This window comes from Malus domestica, chromosome 13 (assembly GCF_042453785.1).
Source record: "Malus domestica chromosome 13, GDT2T_hap1".
NCBI lineage: Eukaryota > Viridiplantae > Streptophyta > Magnoliopsida > Rosales > Rosaceae > Malus > Malus domestica.
The window spans coordinates 17369075-17387750 of NC_091673.1; the positions used below are offsets into that span (position 1 = coordinate 17369075).

Below are 18676 nucleotides of genomic sequence, written 5' to 3' on the forward strand. Positions count from 1 at the left end.
TCTTGAAAATAGATGATTCGGATCATCATGAAACATTAGAGGATAAGAAATGAAAAAGGAGAAAATCTATAAAAAAAATGCTAGCATTTCTTTTTTGACTAATATTAGGTAGACCAAATTTTCAAACCATATAATGTGTCAACAATAGAAAATAAGCACGTTAATCAACATTTAAGTAATAATTCATTCATCAATAACCACGTTATATAATTTACAAAATACAATTTAAATGGATGATTTCCCTAGCAGTACTGAACTTTTGATTTCCCCGCTAAACTTTTTAATTGAAAAACTAAGTACTCAAACTAATTTTTTTTGCTGATTACACCCCTACTATTAGTTTTTCATTCATTTCATCCAAATTTCTGTTTAATAAAGTAATTGAAAACCCTAGATTTCTAAAATGTCAACCTGTGCTAATGTGTGATTCTATAACTTATGTGTCTGAAGGTCTAGCGAAATGACGCTTTTGTCCTCAAAGGAGTGTCACGTGGTGTGCATGTGATAAGAGTTAACGCTAATTTGGATGGAATCTATGAAAAACTAATGGTATGGGGAAATCGGCCAAAAAAATTAGTTTAAGTTCTTAATTTTCCAATTAAAAAGTTTAGGAGGGAAATCGAAAGCTAAGCGAAAAGTTCAAGGGGAAATTAGCAGTAAACTCTTTTTTCTTTTATTTTATTTTATAAATAAGTGAAAATGAGAATTGCTAAATTCTTTAATCTAGATCATTTATAATAAGGGTAACACTAAGAAGACTTAATTTATAAACTATATATGTAAATTAAATTATATGTCAGCAATAAAAAATAAGCATGATAATTAACACTTAATAATAATTCATCATTAACACCTAATATCATTTAATTTACAAAATTTAGTATCTCTAACATTATCCTTATGATAATAATAATTGATTCCAAGTACATAGTAATAGAGGTCCTCGAAAATCAGAATTCCCAAAAACCCTAATCCAAGTCCACAAGTTTGGTGCACAAGTACAAGTACCACTAGAAGTAGAAGTCCTAAAAAATTGAAATTCCCAGAAACCCTAATCAAACTACAATATATAATGTTTCACCCTACCCTACATAATTAATTAACAGGTCTCTCTCCCAATTCCAATCGCTAGGTTTTCATCTATAATCTCTCTCCCTCCCTCCGTCATTCAGTCTCTGGTTTTTAGGGCATTCTTAGGGTTTTGAATCAAGTAGTGTGCCTCTCGGCTAGAGATTTTTGCGACTTTCGTGGTTCAGCATTTGATTTTGGGGATGCAGATAGCGCCAAGGCTAAGTCTCGGATAGTTTTAACAACGGGGAGCTCCGCCGCGAACCGCCGAAATTCTGGTACAGAATTCGGGGACATGTGGTTTATGGGATGCAGTTTTTGTCTTCGATCAGCGTTTGATTCCTACACCGTGGCTTGCAAGGCATTTTTTGAGCATGCACCGTCTTAATCTGATTCCGGTTGGGGTTGAGAACAAGAAGCTTTGATCGATAGAGTTTTTGAGATACGTTTTTGTCTTTTCTCCGAGGAACGAAAGAAAAGATTGTTCCTTTGCGGAGATTTAAGGTTATGGACTCCTGTAGTGGTTTGGAAGATGCTGGCGTTGTGGAGAAAGATCCGACTGGGAGATACTTGCGGTATGACGAAGTGTTGGGGAGGGGAGCATTCAAGACTGTATATAAGGCATTTGATGAAGTCGAAGGAGTCGAAGTAGCTTGGTGCCAAGTGAATATCAAAGGAGTAGAAGAAGTGGAAAGATTGTATTCGGAGGTTCATCTGCTGAAGTCACTGAAACATCAAAACATCGTACAGTTCCATAACTCTTGGGTGGATGATAAGAACATGACCATCAACATGATAACAGAGTTATTCACTTCCGGGAGCTTGAGGCAGTACCGAAATAAGCATAAGAAGGTCGATATGAAAGCCATCAAGAATTGGGCTAGACAGATTCTTCGAGGTCTGGACTATCTGCATTCTCACAATCCTCCAATTATTCATAGAGATTTGAAGTGTGACAACCTATTTGTCAATGGATTTAATGGAGAACTTAAAATCGGAGATCTCGGTTTGGCGATAGTCATGCAGCAGCCTACTGCTCATAGCATAATTGGCACCCCTGAATTCATGGCTCCAGAGCTTTATGACGAGGAATACAATGAATTAGTCGACATCTATTCTTTTGGCATGTGCATGCTAGAGATGGTGAGTTGTGAATACCCTTATAGTGAATGTAAAAATCTGGCGCAAATTTATAAAAAGGTTACCTCTGGTGTAAAGCCTGCTTCCCTCAGTAAAGTAGACAATCCTCAAATCAAGCAGTTCATAGAGAAGTGTCTAGTTCCAGCTTCTATGAGATTGTCTGCGGCGGAACTCTTGAAAGATCCAATCCTTGCAACTGACAACTTGAATGAGTCCAGCTGTGATCTTTCACAACTACAAAAGTTGTTTACCTTGCCAGAGCCCACATCTAACTCGTCAGTGCTGGAGTTACGTGGTTTCTCTAAGAATAATGAGTTCAGGTTAAGAGCGGGGAAAAATCCCGATAACACAGTGTCTTTAACTTTGCGCATTGCTGATACATGTGGTCTTGTGAGGAATATCAGGTTTGATTTCTATCTCGATTCTGATACTGTGATTTCAATTGCTTGGGAGATGGTTGAGCAACTTGATCTTTCACATGAAGACGTCTCTGTCGTAGCTGAGCTAATTGATAACTCGATTGTGAAGCTTGTACCCGGATGGAAACCTTCATCGGAGTTGTCTCTAGCGGACAAAGATAGGTATGATGCTCTAAAGAGGGAGCTTGATGCTATTGGTAAGCAGTATTTCTCGAAATTAAGGGAAGAGGAAATGCAGAGTGCAAAGAAGAGTTGGATAGCAGAAAACAAAATAGCTGTAATTGATATACTGTACTCTTGCTAAGTATTTTCTTTTCGTCTGTTTTCCCTTTAACATTCATTTGATTCTTGTGAATTGTTTTCGTTAAGAAATGCGGGCATGTGTTTTTAAGTTTGGATTTGTACTTACATTTGTGTTTACGGTTAGTAATGAATATTTTCTTGTTCCAAAAGAATGTATTTCTTTCATATGCATAGCTCCTCCCCCTTTATATGTTTGTGCCTACTATGAAGGTAATTTCGTGGCATATGCGGAGGTACGTAATTTTTCTCTCCGCTCTAGGCATACTCATGTTGATAGGAGAAAATTTGTACCTGATATACCATTTTAATGGCACCATCATAAATGGGGGTAAGACTAGCCGACATTCACCTCTCCCAAACTGTGCACTGGGTACGACCTTTTACAAGATTTTTTTTTTCTCCATCTAAATATATATATTTATGCTTGCTAAAATTAAAAATATGTTTGAATTATTTGGTACAAAAACGTAACATTATTCTTATAAGTATCTATAAACACTAAATAAGCCAAAAAGCAGCCTAACAAAACTTAAGCCAAAAAGCATCCTAACAAATTGATTAAGACCTAAACTAGGGCTCCGCCTGTCACGTACTCAGTGAAGGCCAAAGCTACGAGACCTAACATGGCCAACCGTCCATTTATGAGCTCAGCATCTGAGGTCATGATCCCATCTGATTTTGACTCCACGCTGACTCCTTTAAGTAAAGGAATCAATGATGCCACTGATAGCAAAATACTAGTTCCAAGGAACAATGAGATTCCACCGTTGGATATCTGAGCAAACACATCCTGACCCTTGGATAGTTCCACCGCCAGAGCTGAAACGAACCCAACCATTGCAAGTCTGCCGTTGATTCTCTCCGGCACTGGCCCACTGAATGCAAACAATTCTGAAAACTTTGTGCTAGCCTGAAAACAAAAAAAACAAAAAAAACAAAAAAAATCTATGCTTTGAGATGCGTGTCGCATATTATCCATGTGTGAACGCCATGATAACAACATATTGATATGGAACTTCTTTGATTTGGATAAATATCACTTGTAATAATTTTTAGCTTTGGATAAATATTCTGGACAGATAAACTTGCTGTAGGTCTTTTGATACAGACCCATTATCTTGGTTTTAAACTTTTAAATGTAGAAATGCATAATTGGCGCGTAAGGTAATATTTGTTCAACTTTTAATAGTTTAGACAATGCACATAAATAATTAACGGATCAATTCAAGTAACACTAGACAATTTAATAAAACAATACCTTGCCGGGAGAAGGAGAAGGTGTAAGACGTGATGAACTTTTTGATGCCTCTGTAATTGTAGATGGTTGCTTCTTCTGGCCATCCTACAAATGATAAATTAGACACAGTGCGTAATTAATATCATTATTTTATAACTATATGTAGTTTAAGATGCACATATATAAGCCAAATAAAGAAGAAGACAGAAGAACAGAATAATTACCTTGGCCATTGAGCATATCCTTATTTGAGGGTAGCTGTGCACAGTTGGTGCAACAAGGTGGCTCATTCTAACTGATTTATTCTTTCCCGCTCCATAAGCCAAGGAATTAGCTAGGAATGTTGAAAGCATGAAAGTTGCTGATGCAGCCATTATATATATTAATGTACTTTGGTTCTTAGTTAAACACTAACAAAAAGATCAAACTCTAAGCTTTTGGAGATTTAATTTGTTCTTACTTCTTGATATCAAAGTTTGAGCACCTTAGTTGCTTTTTATAAGGTAATGGTGCCCCAGTGGGGGAAGCTCTTTAAGCGGTGTATAGTTCGGCACCTCATCACTTTTTTGCTTTTCCAGTGACACTTGACCACGTCTGTGAGAAAAGAAAAAAAAACTTACTTGAAACACGCATTGTGTAGCTGTAATTATATATGACTACAGAAGAGAATAAAAAGAAGTATACTTCTCTTGAAGGAATGAGAGGCCGACGTACATGCATGGCTGCAGAACATACAACATTACTATCTAGCCAGCAGTGACCATCCTGTGGTCACATTAATTTGTCGGGTCTTCAATTTTTTATGATCTTTTGAGCAAGGGAACGATGTCTCACGGGACCACGACTCTTTTCAGCTAGGGGACATGTATAGCAATAGCAGACACAATTGCACTAGAGAATGGATCTTTATGCTTCATTACTTTCGTCTGCAAGAAAAATGTTAGATGAGTACTTGGTGGTTCACTCTCTGAGTCACCTTGCATATTTGTATTTGTTTGATTGCTAGGACAGCTTTGTGCGTTTGGTCTTGTCTATATATACGGAAAGGGATCCTCTACGGATCTCTTCCACCTAATCAATCAATTCGGGCTCTTGAAATTTGATCAAACGATTAAAGTTATTATAATTTTTAAAACGGGCCCCTGTTTTTTGTCATTGGATCAAATTTCAAGAGTTCAGATTGATGGATTTGCTGAATTTGCTGGAAGGAATCTGGAGATGATCCCTTTCCCATATATACAAAGTGCATGGTACATATAAGAGACATGGCTCCCCGCACACACTACAACGTCGTACACAAGGTTTGGTTTGTTGTTTGATTTTTTTTAGTTCGACAATATACTCGAGCTTAAAAAAAAATTAATTCAACCAAAATTATAGGGATGAGTTAGTCTACAATACTCTTTAATTAAAAAAAAAAGTTTATTGGTATTGTTAAATCTAAATTTCGTTCAAGGTTGAATTGATGAAACTCGACGTACCAAATAAGACTCACCGTTAGTTTAATTGACGAGTACTCAAGAAAAAAGGGAAGGTGTAAACCAAAGGGTCTCTGATGGCTAAGTCAGCGAATGGTTTGAGAGAAAATAGAACAAAGAGAATTCAGAGTAGCAAGTGGCGATTTTCGATTTTCCTATTGGAACTTGACTATTTATAGGAGTAAACCCTCACATGCAGCTAGGAGGGGAGGTTGTATGCCATACTAGGTAGACCTCTGTGTTGTGCTAGTGTGATGCAAACCATTCTCCACAGACAACTCACAAATAGTCTCAAAGGTCTTTGATAGATATTATAACAGTCATGTATCGCAGGACACTCAAGGGAGACTCAAAAAGTCTGCTTTTTGCCACCTTAGGTCGAGTACGGCATGGTGTTAGGATTGGGATATCATGGCCCAAAGGGTATCTTGATATATATGTACCTGACTTGAAAGCCCAGTACCTATGGGGTCAGAAGATGCCAGGCCCTTTGAGGTACCATGTGGTTTGCTCACAATGTCAAGGGTAAAACCTTCATATTGAGTTAAAATATCACATGTCCTTCTCCTATTGGATTTAGTAAATGTATGTCTCCAAATGTATTATTAAATTTGAAGTGCAATGCAATCACGTTCAAGTATAATATCCTATATTTATAGTAAATTAATATAGCATCTAGTACGTAAATGTCAACGTTTTTATAGTATTACTGACGTCATTTTGTGTAATTAAATTATAGGATTATATATAACCTTATCTATCTTGTCACTCACACCTTGAATGTTAAAATCATGTTGTAACACGGTTATACTTTAGGATAGGAGGACATAAGGGACTAAGATGTTGTGTATTATCATGACGTACGCTAGTGATAACTTACATCTACATTGTAATAAGACGTTCATGGTCATCAACGCTGGTATTATAGTGCAAACATGTTTAAGAGGCCAAGCTAGAAATAGCGTTCATGAGGGGTTTAACTAAGCAATGGCGGCTGCAGGTCATTGTTAAATTCCAAATAGAGCGCGAGCGGCCCTAATTATTTTTTCAACTTTAAGTAAGGCATTTTATCGAGCACTTAACCCATACTCAATATTGTGTGCTTAGTGTACGAGTCTCCACCTTTTGTGCCGTTTTAGTTGTATCTTTAGGCTCTATATTGTTATAGTGAATAAATTAAAAGATATACTCTATATGTACAGAATTAGGAGGTCAGATTTAGTTTATTAGACGTATGAGGGTAGAAAATTCAAAATGAACAGTGTATATTGCGGCAACAAGTCTCTAATTAATTTGTCTTTCCAGTAAATATTGTGCCACGTGGATTCTCTTGTCCACGCGTAGTAGTTTGAGAGACGTGCCACAAGTATACATCACAATGTACTAGGCAGTGATTTCTGAGGTTACAATTGTTCAAGGTTTTCAAAGTTTTGTATAGGGGAGGAAAAGCACCGACTGATGCCTCACGGGACCACGAGCACTAGTTTCAAGGTTTCAACTAGAGGACATAAGTAATAACAGACACAATTGCACTAGACAACGAAGCTTTTGATTCGTTTTCGCCAGAAAGAAAATTAAAGGTTGGATGGTTATATTGCTTTGCTTGTTCATCATGGGTCATGACTACTGTCTCATCATTTGCATTTGTCTGATAGTTTTGGAGAGCTTTGTGGGCAATTTATCTGTTGTCTAGTCCATGTATGTGATCTCAGGGACGTGGCTCCCCAAACACGGCAAAATGAACAAGTCAAGAATTAATTGTGCTCCCATTAATTTTTTAAGGTTTTTACTTTTCTAGTATTTTCAGTGTAGTGAAGCTATGTGCACAAGCACACAATTAATATGAATTAGCACCAAGTTTAATTTCTATATTGCAGTATGCGTGTATGCCTTTTGAAACTACTTACTGTTTTATACGACGATTAACTTCTGGGTACTAGTACATGTATTAACATATATGAACTTTAAGCATAAAGCAATTGAAAATGGGATGTTACCAATCTCCACCTTATAAGTAGCATTAAACGATGGCCTTCTCTTTCTGCTTTGTCCTTTATAATTTTTAAATTCTTGCATTGTTACTTAAATTCTTGGAAAGGTCGAAGCATACTGGCTATCACCATGAGGTAACGTAACCATAAGGGTAAGCGATGCAAAAAGTGAATAAAATTAAAACCAATTATAACTAAACAGTGAAAGAGTGCGCAATCATGAGTTGAACCCACTACAATTATTCAGAGCGTAATAGACAGTGAGACTACAAAAGAGTAGTCAAAACGACCAAAGTACACTTATTACATAATAGTGATAAGTTCGTACGTCTAAACAGAAAGAAATGTCAGAACTGCCAAGATTCCTTAAGTGCCATAAAGAGTACAGCTATCTAGGTCCTGGAGGGGCGAAAAACAAAGTTGAGTGGGTCAACAAAACAATGCTTATAAGAAAACCTTTAACTTTGAAAATACTAACCTCTCGCCATAAAACAAGTATAGATTCCTTAAAACATACTACTCAGGTATATAAACAATAATTCGATAATATTATGGTAGTAATATAACCAGGAATATGCCAAGTAATGATGTATCAAATGCCACAGTAATAATCATGTGATAATCAAGTATAACTAAGTGCTCGTCCATCTAAGCTGACACACAAGTTCGAACAGATAGTTTCTGACACGAACAGGACTGGATGTAATCAATATGCTCTAGTACTACGATCAAGTGAAGACTGGTGTAGAAGCACATCACATACAAGTTGGATTGCCTAATGCAATCTACCCGACAAGACTGACACCTAACTTGGATCCAAGGCGAACGAATGGTGCGGATGTGAACATACACGTGAAGAACTGTCCCTGGCCCTGAGGCAAGTACTAACACCGGGGTGCATCAAGATGAGCATGTATATAAGTATGTATGAATGTCGTGACAGTAATATCTTAGCCATATAGCAGCATTTATCACAATATATATCACAATAATGATACTTGGTAATATAAGCGTAAAAGTGAAGTAAATACGCATTTATGGAAACTACAAATATGTATAGGTATAAAACAACTGCCACTCACAAGTACGTTGCTAGGTCGCAGCCCCCGAGCCTAGCTTGGCCTCGTAAATTCTCGGGATAAGTTTCCCCTATATGTGAAATAATTAAAATAACATTAACTAAAGCACATAACGGAAACCTAAATAAAACCCCCATAGTTCGCTCAAACCTAGGGTTTAAATATATGAAATCGATCTACTCAACGACACGAACACACACATGTCGACCACACACCGGTCGGAGGCCGGACGCACCGTCATGCGCCGCCCAAAGTGGCTGCACAAAATGGTCACGCGCGCCCACGCGCCTGCGAGTACAGGCGTACTCGCTTTCTTCGCGATTTTCTGCAATTTTTGTAGATTTTTGGCCAACTTCCAAAGTTCGAATATGATCTGTGTTATTCAGAAATTTGGCCTGAAAGTGGCCAAATGACCACGATTGCAAATTTTCCAGAAACTGAAATTTTCTTCCCAACTTCCAGAGTTGATTTCTAACTCGTTACTTAACCAAATTTTGTGATTCAAAAGCCATTTTGAAGTTAGGAATGTAGAGAACAAGTTTGTACTAGTAGGAGCTGAGATGTGGTCGATGTTGACCGAAAAATGGGTTGAAAGTGACCAAATGGTCACGGTCCTTGACTGAAAAACGTGCAGGTTCTTCTTTTTCTTGAGTTTTCTGGGTAAAACTGTAACATCCCACATCGCCCAAGGAAGTGATCCTTAAATGTATATTCCCATCCCTACCTAGCACGAGACATTTTGGGAGCTCACTGGCTTCGGGTTCCGTCGGAACATCGAAGTTAAGCGAGAAGATGGCCAGAGCACTCCAATGATGGGTGACCCACTGGGAAGTTGCTCGTGAGTTCTCAGAAACAAAACCGTGAGGACGTGGTCAGGACCTAAAGCAGACAATATCGTGCTACGGTGGTGGAGCGGGCCCGGGAAGTGGTCCGCCCCAGGCCGGGATGTGACAAAATGGTATCAGAGCCTAACCCTAGCCGTGGTGTGCCGACGAGGTCGTCGGGCCCCTTAAGAGGGTGGATTGTAACATCCCACATCGCCCAGAGGAGTGATCCTTAAATGTATATTTCCATCCTTACCTAGCACGAGGCCTTTTGGGAGCTCACTAGCTTCGGGTGCCGTCGGAACTCCGAAGTTAAGTGAGAAGGTGGATAGAGCACTCCTATGATAGGTGACCCACTGGGATGTTGCTCGTGAGTTCCCAGAAACAAAACCGTGAGGGCGTGGTTGGGGCCAAAAGCGGACAATATCGTGCTACGGTGGTGGAGCGGGCCTAGGAAGTGGTCCGCCCCGGGCCGAGATGTGACAAAAACCATATGTTCAAAACATAAACAAGAGATCAATATCAACCCATAGAAGTGAAATGAAAGTTCTAAGGGTTTCTCAAGGCTTACCTAAGCCATGAATGGCCTGAAAATTGTTATGTCGAACTCGCCAAGTCGACCTTTTGAGTTGGTGAGTCAAAACTCGTCTACACCAGATTTCAAAGACATGGTTGTGATCGTGGGACTGAGATAAACATAATGGTGTAGTTGGTTTGTCACGTTTGTGAGTTTTTTTGTGTTTTTGTGAAGGTTACAGAGATGAAGAGGGAGCTCGGCGAGGAAGAGAGAGTGTGATGTGAGGTTGCTTTTCTAATTGGGGGACAGAAATGAAGGAGAGATGGGATAGGTGGGGGAGTAAATAATGGAGGAGGGTGCATGGGATGGACTAGGTAGAAGCTAGGGATAGGCTTTAGACTTTTGTATAGAAAAGAGTATCGAAAATCTATCCGGAATAGTATTTTCGTACTGATAATATTTACGTACACCCGCAACAACGTGTACAATTAAATGCGATAGCTAGAAATAAAAAGGAAAGAGATAAGAATAAGTCCACGTCACTTGCCAATAAGGGCATAATCGTCAAATTTCATATTCAGGGAGAAATTACATATGAAAATTAGGGACGGGTCGTCACAATGTACCCCCTTTATAAAAATTTCGTCTTTAAAATTTCAATACTGACTGCCATCAAAGCCATAAAACAGACTGGATACATATCTTGCATACGCTAATCTGTCTCCCAAGTGGTTTCCTCCACTAAGTGGTTCCTCCACAAAACCTTTACCATCCGCACAATCTTGTTCCTAAGAACCTTATCTTTCCATCAAGGATAGTCACTGGAACCTCAACATAGGTCAAATCTGGATTGATCTCTAGTGGCTGAGGAGGGATTACGTGTGACGGATCAAAAATGTACCTCCGTAACATCGATACATGAAACACATTGTGCACTCTCGCCAACTCTGGTGGCAAAGCAAGTCGATTAGCAACTTCACCGACTCGTTCAACGATCTGGTACGGTCTGATGTACCTAGGGCTGAGCTTCCCTTTCTTTCCGATCACCAACCTTATAAACTCTGTCGGTAGAATGTCTGTCTGCGATACTCTTTTGTCGATCCTGGGCCGCTTTCAGGTTAGCCTTTATCACATGAATGTTCTGTGTCGTCTCATCCACGATCTCAAGGCCCACCAAAACTAACTCACCGACCTCGGACCAACAACGCTTCAAATGGTGCCATACCAATACTAGAATGGAAGTTGTTGTTGAACACGAACTCTATTAACGGTAAGCACTTGTGCCAAGCGTCTCCAAACTGTAGAACTGATGATCTTAACATATCTTCCAAAGTCTGGATAGTTCTCTCTAACTGCCCATCAGTTTGAGGATGATAGGCGATGTTGTAGAGTAATCACGATCCCAAAGCTTCCTGAAAAGCTACCCATAACTTCAAAGTAAATCGTGGATCCCGGTCACAAATGATACTAACTGGACTCCGTAGTACCTAACCACTTCAGAGATGAACTGTTCGGCCAACTGATTTAACGAGTAATTCTCACGAATGGGTATGAAGTGCGTTGACTTGGTAAATCTATCAACTACCACCCAATACCATCGTAACCATTTCGCGTACGAGGTAATTTGTACACGAAATCCATTGTAATATCTTCCCATTTCCACTGAGGTATCGAGAGTGGTTATAGCAATCCCAACGGCTTTTTCCTTTCTGCTTTAACCTGTTGGCAAATTGCACAACGACTAACATACTTTGCAACTTCTCTTTTCATACCTGGCCAATAATAAAAGTGTCGGATGGTATGATACATCCTGGTGCTCCCTGGATGCATCGAATAAGCAAAAATATGCACTTCATCCAATATGTCTCTCTTCAGTTCCTCAACATTCGGTACATACATCCTTTCGCCTTGCATAAGCATGTCGTCAGGATCTTTAATCTAGAGGTCCTTCTTTTTCTCGTCTAACACTGCCTGTATCAATTCATGATATTCTGTATCTAACAGAACCGGTCTGACCTGAGAACTGGCAATTAGGGCCCCCCGACGACCCTCTTTCAAGGCTACTCCAGTGGATCTTAGGTTAGTCAAAAGAGGAACGCGACTAGCATAAAGAGCATTAAGTTGGCCATGAGACTTCCTACTAAGAGCATCAACTACTGAATTGGCACGACCTGGGTGATACTCAATGGTGCAGTCATAATCACTGAGCAACTCTTCCCACCTCCGATGTCGAAGATTGAGGTTCGGCTAATTGAAGATATACTTAAGGCTCTTGTGATCAGTGAAGATCTTACACTTTTCCCCATAAAGATAATGCCTCTAGATTTTCAAGGCAAAGATGATCACTGCCAACTCGAGATCGTGAGTAGAATAGTTCTTCTCATGGGGCTTTAACTGCCTTGAAGCATAAGCAATCACTTCATCATGCTGCATTAACACACCCAAGACCATTCAGAGACGCATCACTGTAGATCTCAAAGTTCCCACCATCATCAGGAAGTGCTAAGACAGGTGCATGAGTGAGAAGATACTTCAACTACTGGAAACTGTGCTCACACTCACTACTCCACACAAAAGGAACTTCTTTTCTAGTCAATTTTGTCAAAGGTAGTGCTATGGTCGAAAAGTCTTTCACGAAGCGTAGATAATAACCAACAATACCAAGAAAGCTTCGAACTTCTGTAATTGTCCGAGGTTGTTCCCAATTTTCCACAGCTGCTATTTTCTGAGGATCCACAAGCACGCCCTGAGCTGATACCACGTGCCCTAAAAATGACACTTATCCAGCCAAAACTAACATTTGCTGAACTTAGCATACAACCGATTTGCCCTTAGCATCTTTAGAACCACACGCAGATGCCTGTCATGATCAGTTTCGTTCTTCGAATAACATCCCACATTACCTAGGAGAGTGGATCATGTAAGCCTTATATGTATATTCCCATCTCTACCTAGCACGAGGCCTTTTGGGAGCTCACTAGCTTCGGGTTTCATCGGAACTCTGAAGTTAAGCGAGTTCGCACAAGAGTAATCCCATGATGGGTGACTCACTGGAAAGTTTTCATGTGAGTTCCCATAAATAAAATCGTGAGGGCGTGGTCGGGGCCCAAAGCGGACAATATCGTGCTACGGCGGAGTCGAGCCCGGGATGTAGTGGGGGCCCGGGGCGAGATGTGATAGTAAATTCTATGATCTAGATAGTCATCAATGTATTAAGTTGGCAACTTATTTTATTATTTTATTTCTGAAAAAACGATACTATATATAATGAGCTAGCAATAATACGGCTCAAAATTTCCCTTGATGATAATCAAACCTAAGACCTCTAACTTACAAGTGAAGAGAAAAACTATTAGACCATAATACTAAGTGACATCAAACTTGTTTTTAGATTAGAAAAAGGAACACATGCCCCTGTGATCTGAAATAGAGAGGCATACTGGCCCAAGTAACCTCTAAATTGTTTTTTTAACTGGTCCCAAAGTAACAATAACACATGCCCCTCCGATCCAAGTTGGTTACCGCATTAGTTTAACAAAATAATTTATAAAAATAATTTGTTTCCAAGCATTACTAAGAGCAATTCCACCCCAGCCCTTTAGGCTGACACACAAGTTCATACAGATAATTTCTAATAGGCTGGCACCTAGCCCAAGCCAGGCCATAGGCCAGCTCAGAATCGACAGAGTAAATGGACGGCCCATCTGACATCATGCTGACGCCAGCATGACGTCAGATGGCATTTTATTTTTTTGTGCTCCAGGTGCGCGTCACCAACAAGAAATCAGAGGCGCAAGTGCACTAAACCAATTTGACGAAAAGCCACGTGGCCAGTCTTGGGCTGTTGGATTTCCAACGGTAAAAAAATTTTGAATTTGAAATCCAACGGCTAGTGACGTGACTTGATCTGGATTGTCCGATCCAGAGATCAACGATCCACGTTTTTCCCCTAGAATTTTTTTTTTAAAAAAGGCACAATGGTCAAAATTATGACCGTTGGTCACGTGTCAACATATAGGCTATTGGATTTGAATCTTTTTCAAATCCAACGATCCAGATTAATAAACTAAATTAAAAATTATTAAAAATTGTTAAAAAAAATTCAGAAAAAATTAAATTTTTTTCCTATAAATACCTAACCCTTATCTTCTACCTTACACCATATTTCAATATTTTCAACACTTTCTACCAAAACTTTCATATATTTTTTGTGTGAAAAAAATACCAAGAACCTCATCCTTTCTTTTTTGTCCATATAAAACCTACATCCCTACATCCATCTTCATCGTTTTCAAATCTTGAGTTCTTACAATGTCTTCTTCAAGGAGAGTGTATAAACAGTTTGAGGAGCAATAGAAAAGATTGTTGGCACAACGCGAAGAATTGGTCAATCTCGAGGAAGATAGAGGTAGAGATGAGGCTTTCGCAATGGAGGAGGATGAGGATGATGACCATAGAAGGCAGAGGGCCTCACATTCCCGTCGTGTCATGAAAGTTGTGGGTTAGATAGCCAAACCCAGCCACGCCACAAAGTTCAATAGAAAAAGGGAAAGACGAGGTAAAGATCTCTTGGAAGATTATTTTATTCCCAACAGCGTATTCCCTTATCATGTTTTTAGATGTCGTTTTAGAATGCAACGAAGTTTGTTCAACAAAATCATGAGTGCTATTTGCAACCATGAACCATACTTTGTGCAAAAAGATGATGATTTTCGTGTTCTAGGTCTTCTTCCTGAGCAAGAAATTAGGCTGCCTTGCGAATGCTTGCGTATGGTGCATTTGCAGATCAAATGGATAAGATCGTGAGGATTGGAAAAACAACTGTTCTGGAGTCCATGATGCGGTTTTGCTCTGTAATTGAAGCCCTCTACACTAATGAGTACCTCCGGAAACCCACACCAATGGACATGCGAAGGATTATGAGGAAGGGTCAAATACGAGGCTTCCTTAGCATGATTGGAAGCATCGACTGCATGCATTGGACCTGGAAAAATTGTCCAAGTGCTTGGCAAAAAGTGTATAGTGACAGAAAAAGAGCCAAAAGTATCATTTTGGAAGCGATGACTTCATTTGATACATGGATTTGACATGCATTTTTGGTGTTCCAGGAGCTCAGAATGACCTAAATGTCCTTGCTTAATCTCCAACCTTCGACGAAGTGCTTCAAGGAAAATCACCCAGAGTCACATATTCAATGAATGGCCATACATATGAAATGTCGTACTACCTTGCAGACAGCATTTAGCCAAGATGGACAACGTTTGTCAAAACAGTCCCACATCCACAAAGTGAAAAAGTAAAACACTTTGCAAAATGTCAAGAAGGGTGTAGGAAGGATGTGGAACGTTGTTTTGGTATCCTGCAAGCTCGTTGGGTAATTGTCCAATCAACTGCTAAAATGTTTGATGTCGATGCACTTCAATCTATCATGATGACGTATATCATTCTCCACAACATGATTGTGGAAGATAAGTATGATTATGATGTCGTCGACGAATAAGAGCCAGACACAATGAACAACTCAAGAACACGTATCTATTGTGCTCATGACGCCACCGAAGATCTCGTGCAACACGAGCCATTGGAACGGGATCGACGTTACAATGAATTGATCGAGGAGCGGTACACTTCATTGCAAGAGCCATATTGGCATTGTACTCGTCAAAGTGACTTGATTGAGCACCAATGGGGATTGCAACAAGGTCAAGATAATTAAAAGAAGCTTGTGGTGGAACAATAAGGTTCTTGGTTTATTTAGGGTGTTTTTTTAAGTTTATTTGATGAGTTTATGTAATTTTATTTTGGGTAAATTACATTTCAACCCCTCAGGTTTGAGGTCGATTTCAATTCCTTACAACATCTTTAAAACATTTCAACTTCATACATTTACTTATCATTTTATTTCAATTTCATACATCCGTTAGAAAATCTGTTAAGTAAACCGTTAAGTGCTGACGTGGCTGCCACGTGGCTAAAAACTTTAAAAAAATTTAAAATATTAAAATAATTATTTAAAGAAAAGTTTAAACAAAAAAAAAAACACAAAACCCAGATCCCCACCTGTGCCCACCCTCCCACCCCTTCCATCATCCCCCATCACCTGCAACCACTTCCCTCCCCACTGCGCCTTCATCTCCGACGAAAACCTCCCTGCCGAGCTCTTCCCCTAGTACACCGGCAAAACTCGCCGGAGCTTATCGAGTCAACGTTTAGGGTTCGTGTCGGGGAACCCTACAATCCTAAAGAAAGTCAATCTTTTTCTTGCACTGGAAGCTGATAGGTGGAACAAGGAGGTAATCTTGAATGGACTCGAAATGTTCAAACTCAGTGCAAACCGGAATCTCGCTGAACCAAGCCCTGACCCACCTCTTGTAGTCGCAGCAAAGAGGACACCATCAAAACCTAGCACAAGATCAAGAACTCATTTGATTGCCACGGTTGTCTGTGTAGCTTGCGGAATACTTGGACTCTCTGTCCTTAGATTCTTGGTTTTTAGGCGATGGCAGAAAGTCAAAGGCACTGCCTCAAATGGGTCATCATCTTTACCAACACATTTGTGCTGTTACTTTTCATTAGCAGAGATCAAAGCCGCCACCCAAAACTTTAGCCAGAGTTTCATTGTTGAGATGGGAGTCACATCCTGGCCCGGGCTCGACTCCACCGTAGCACAATATTGTCAACTTTGGGCCCCGACCACACCCTCACAGTTTTGTTTCAGGGAACTCACATGAGAACTTCCTAGTGGGTCACCCATCCTGAGATTTCTCTCGCGCGAACTCACTTACCTTCAAAGTTCAGATGGAACCCGAAGCCAGTGAGCTCCCAAAGGGCCTCATACTAGGTAGAGATGAGAATATACATATAAGGCTTACAGGATCCACTCCCCTGGATGATGTGGGATGTTACAATGGGTGATGGGGGTGGGAGGGTGGGCACGTGGGTTTTGTGTTTTGTGTTTTATTTTATTTTTAATTTTTTTAACTTTTCTTTAAATAATTATTTTAATATTTTAAAATTTTTATTAAGTTTTTAGCCACATAGCACAAATGTGACAGCTACGTCAACACAAATGAGGACCCCATATTTGCCATGTCATCACTTAACAATTTACTTAACAAAATTTCTAACGGATGTATGAAATTGAAATAAAATGATAAGTAAATGTATGAAATTGAAATGTTTTAAAGATGTTGTAAGGAATTAAAATTGACCTTAAGCCTGATGGGGTAAAATGTAATTTACCCTTTTATTTTAGTGTTTTTTTTAAAGTTTATTTGATGAGTTTATGTAATTTTATTATGATAATGACACATGGGGTGACGAGATTGGTTAAAAATCCTATCCGAAATTAAAACTATTTATTTATTTATTATTTTATAAAAAATTTAATAATATTTTAAATGGGCTAGGTGCCAGTGCATTTTGTAGGAGTGAAGATGCATTTGACCTATTACTGTTCATTAAGGTCTATCACTATTCACTGAGTGGATTAAATGAGTTGGATGCTAACGCATTTTTTTAGAGATGAACTTGCTCTAATAGTAGAGGTCCTCGAAAATCAGAATTCCCAAAAATCCTAATCCAACTCCATAAAGTTTGGTCCACAATTGTTAGTGTCCTAGCATTTCTCTAACTTGGTGGCACACTCTTTCAGTCACTTTGCATAATTGCATTTGTTTGATAGCTAGGACAGCTTTATGCGTTTGGTCTTGTTCATATATACTTGGTACCGTGATATATGAGACGTGGCTCCTTGCACATACTATAACGTCACACTCAGGGTTGCTCATTTTTTTTTTCTTTTTTTCTGAAGAAACAATATTATTTACATTACAAAAAATGTGGATTTAATCTCATAATAGGTTAGCAATAATATAGTTCAAATTCTCCTTGGCGAGAATTAAACATAAGACATCTTACTTACAAGTGAAGAGGAATACCACAAGACCATAATACTAAGTGGCAATATATACTCGAATTTAAAAAACTAATTTTAAGCATTTATTCAAGGGAACTTTAACGAAAAGCACCCGGTACTGTTCACTTTAACGAAAAACCACATTTTTACACTAAAAAGTCAATCCTGGTACTATTCACTTTACCCTTTATTTTGTCCTTATCATTAAAACTCAAAGTTTTCAAGCCATTTTCATTAGTTTTCTTTTTATTCAATTGATATTGCAAGGATGAGTTAGTCTATGATACTGTAAATACAAATTTCATGTAGCAAATAAAACAATGTGTACAAAATAAATGTATTGTATTAATATAGGTTTAGGGTTACAATTTATGTTTACAATTTGAATCATTTGACTTGATCTCCGGAATGCAAAGTATGTGTGTGTTGGGGATTATTGATCCAAGAATTGCGATGACTTAATGACCTCGGATGAACAGATGACGCAAGAGTTTGGCTTGTAGCGATGGAAGAATTGGTACGTGTAATGGTGATTGATGATGCTTCACGGGTTAGATGAAGAGCGTAGAGAGTTTTCTAAATCTTCTAAATGTTTGGGAATTTGGGAGTTTGGAGGCTTGAGGGAGCTTCAGCGTTTGAGTGTGAGAATGATTTTCTAGACCCTTTCCTTGTCTTGGAGCCTTCTCTTTACAGACTCTCCAA

At 39.1% G+C, this 18676-nt stretch overlaps 2 protein-coding genes across 2 annotated transcripts; one reads left to right on the forward strand and one right to left on the reverse strand.

Annotated features, from left to right (window-relative positions):
* The first annotated feature begins 993 nt into the window (after window positions 1-993).
* LOC103453237 (serine/threonine-protein kinase WNK8-like) lies at window positions 994-3018 on the forward strand. The gene has a single exon (XM_008392785.4). The coding sequence runs from the start codon at window positions 1576-1578 to the stop codon at window positions 2929-2931; it is 1356 nt and encodes a 451-aa protein (XP_008391007.3). The 5' UTR covers window positions 994-1575; the 3' UTR covers window positions 2932-3018.
* Window positions 3019-3363: 345 nt separating this feature from the next.
* On the reverse strand, window positions 3364-4774 carry LOC103453238 (early light-induced protein 1, chloroplastic-like). The gene is made up of 3 exons (XM_008392786.4): window positions 4392-4774; window positions 4189-4272; window positions 3364-3840 (listed from the first exon to the last, which is right to left on the reverse strand). The coding sequence occupies exons 1-3, from the start codon at window positions 4539-4541 to the stop codon at window positions 3496-3498; spliced, it is 579 nt and encodes a 192-aa protein (XP_008391008.3). The 5' UTR covers window positions 4542-4774; the 3' UTR covers window positions 3364-3495.
* Between the last annotated feature and the right edge of the window lie 13902 nt (window positions 4775-18676).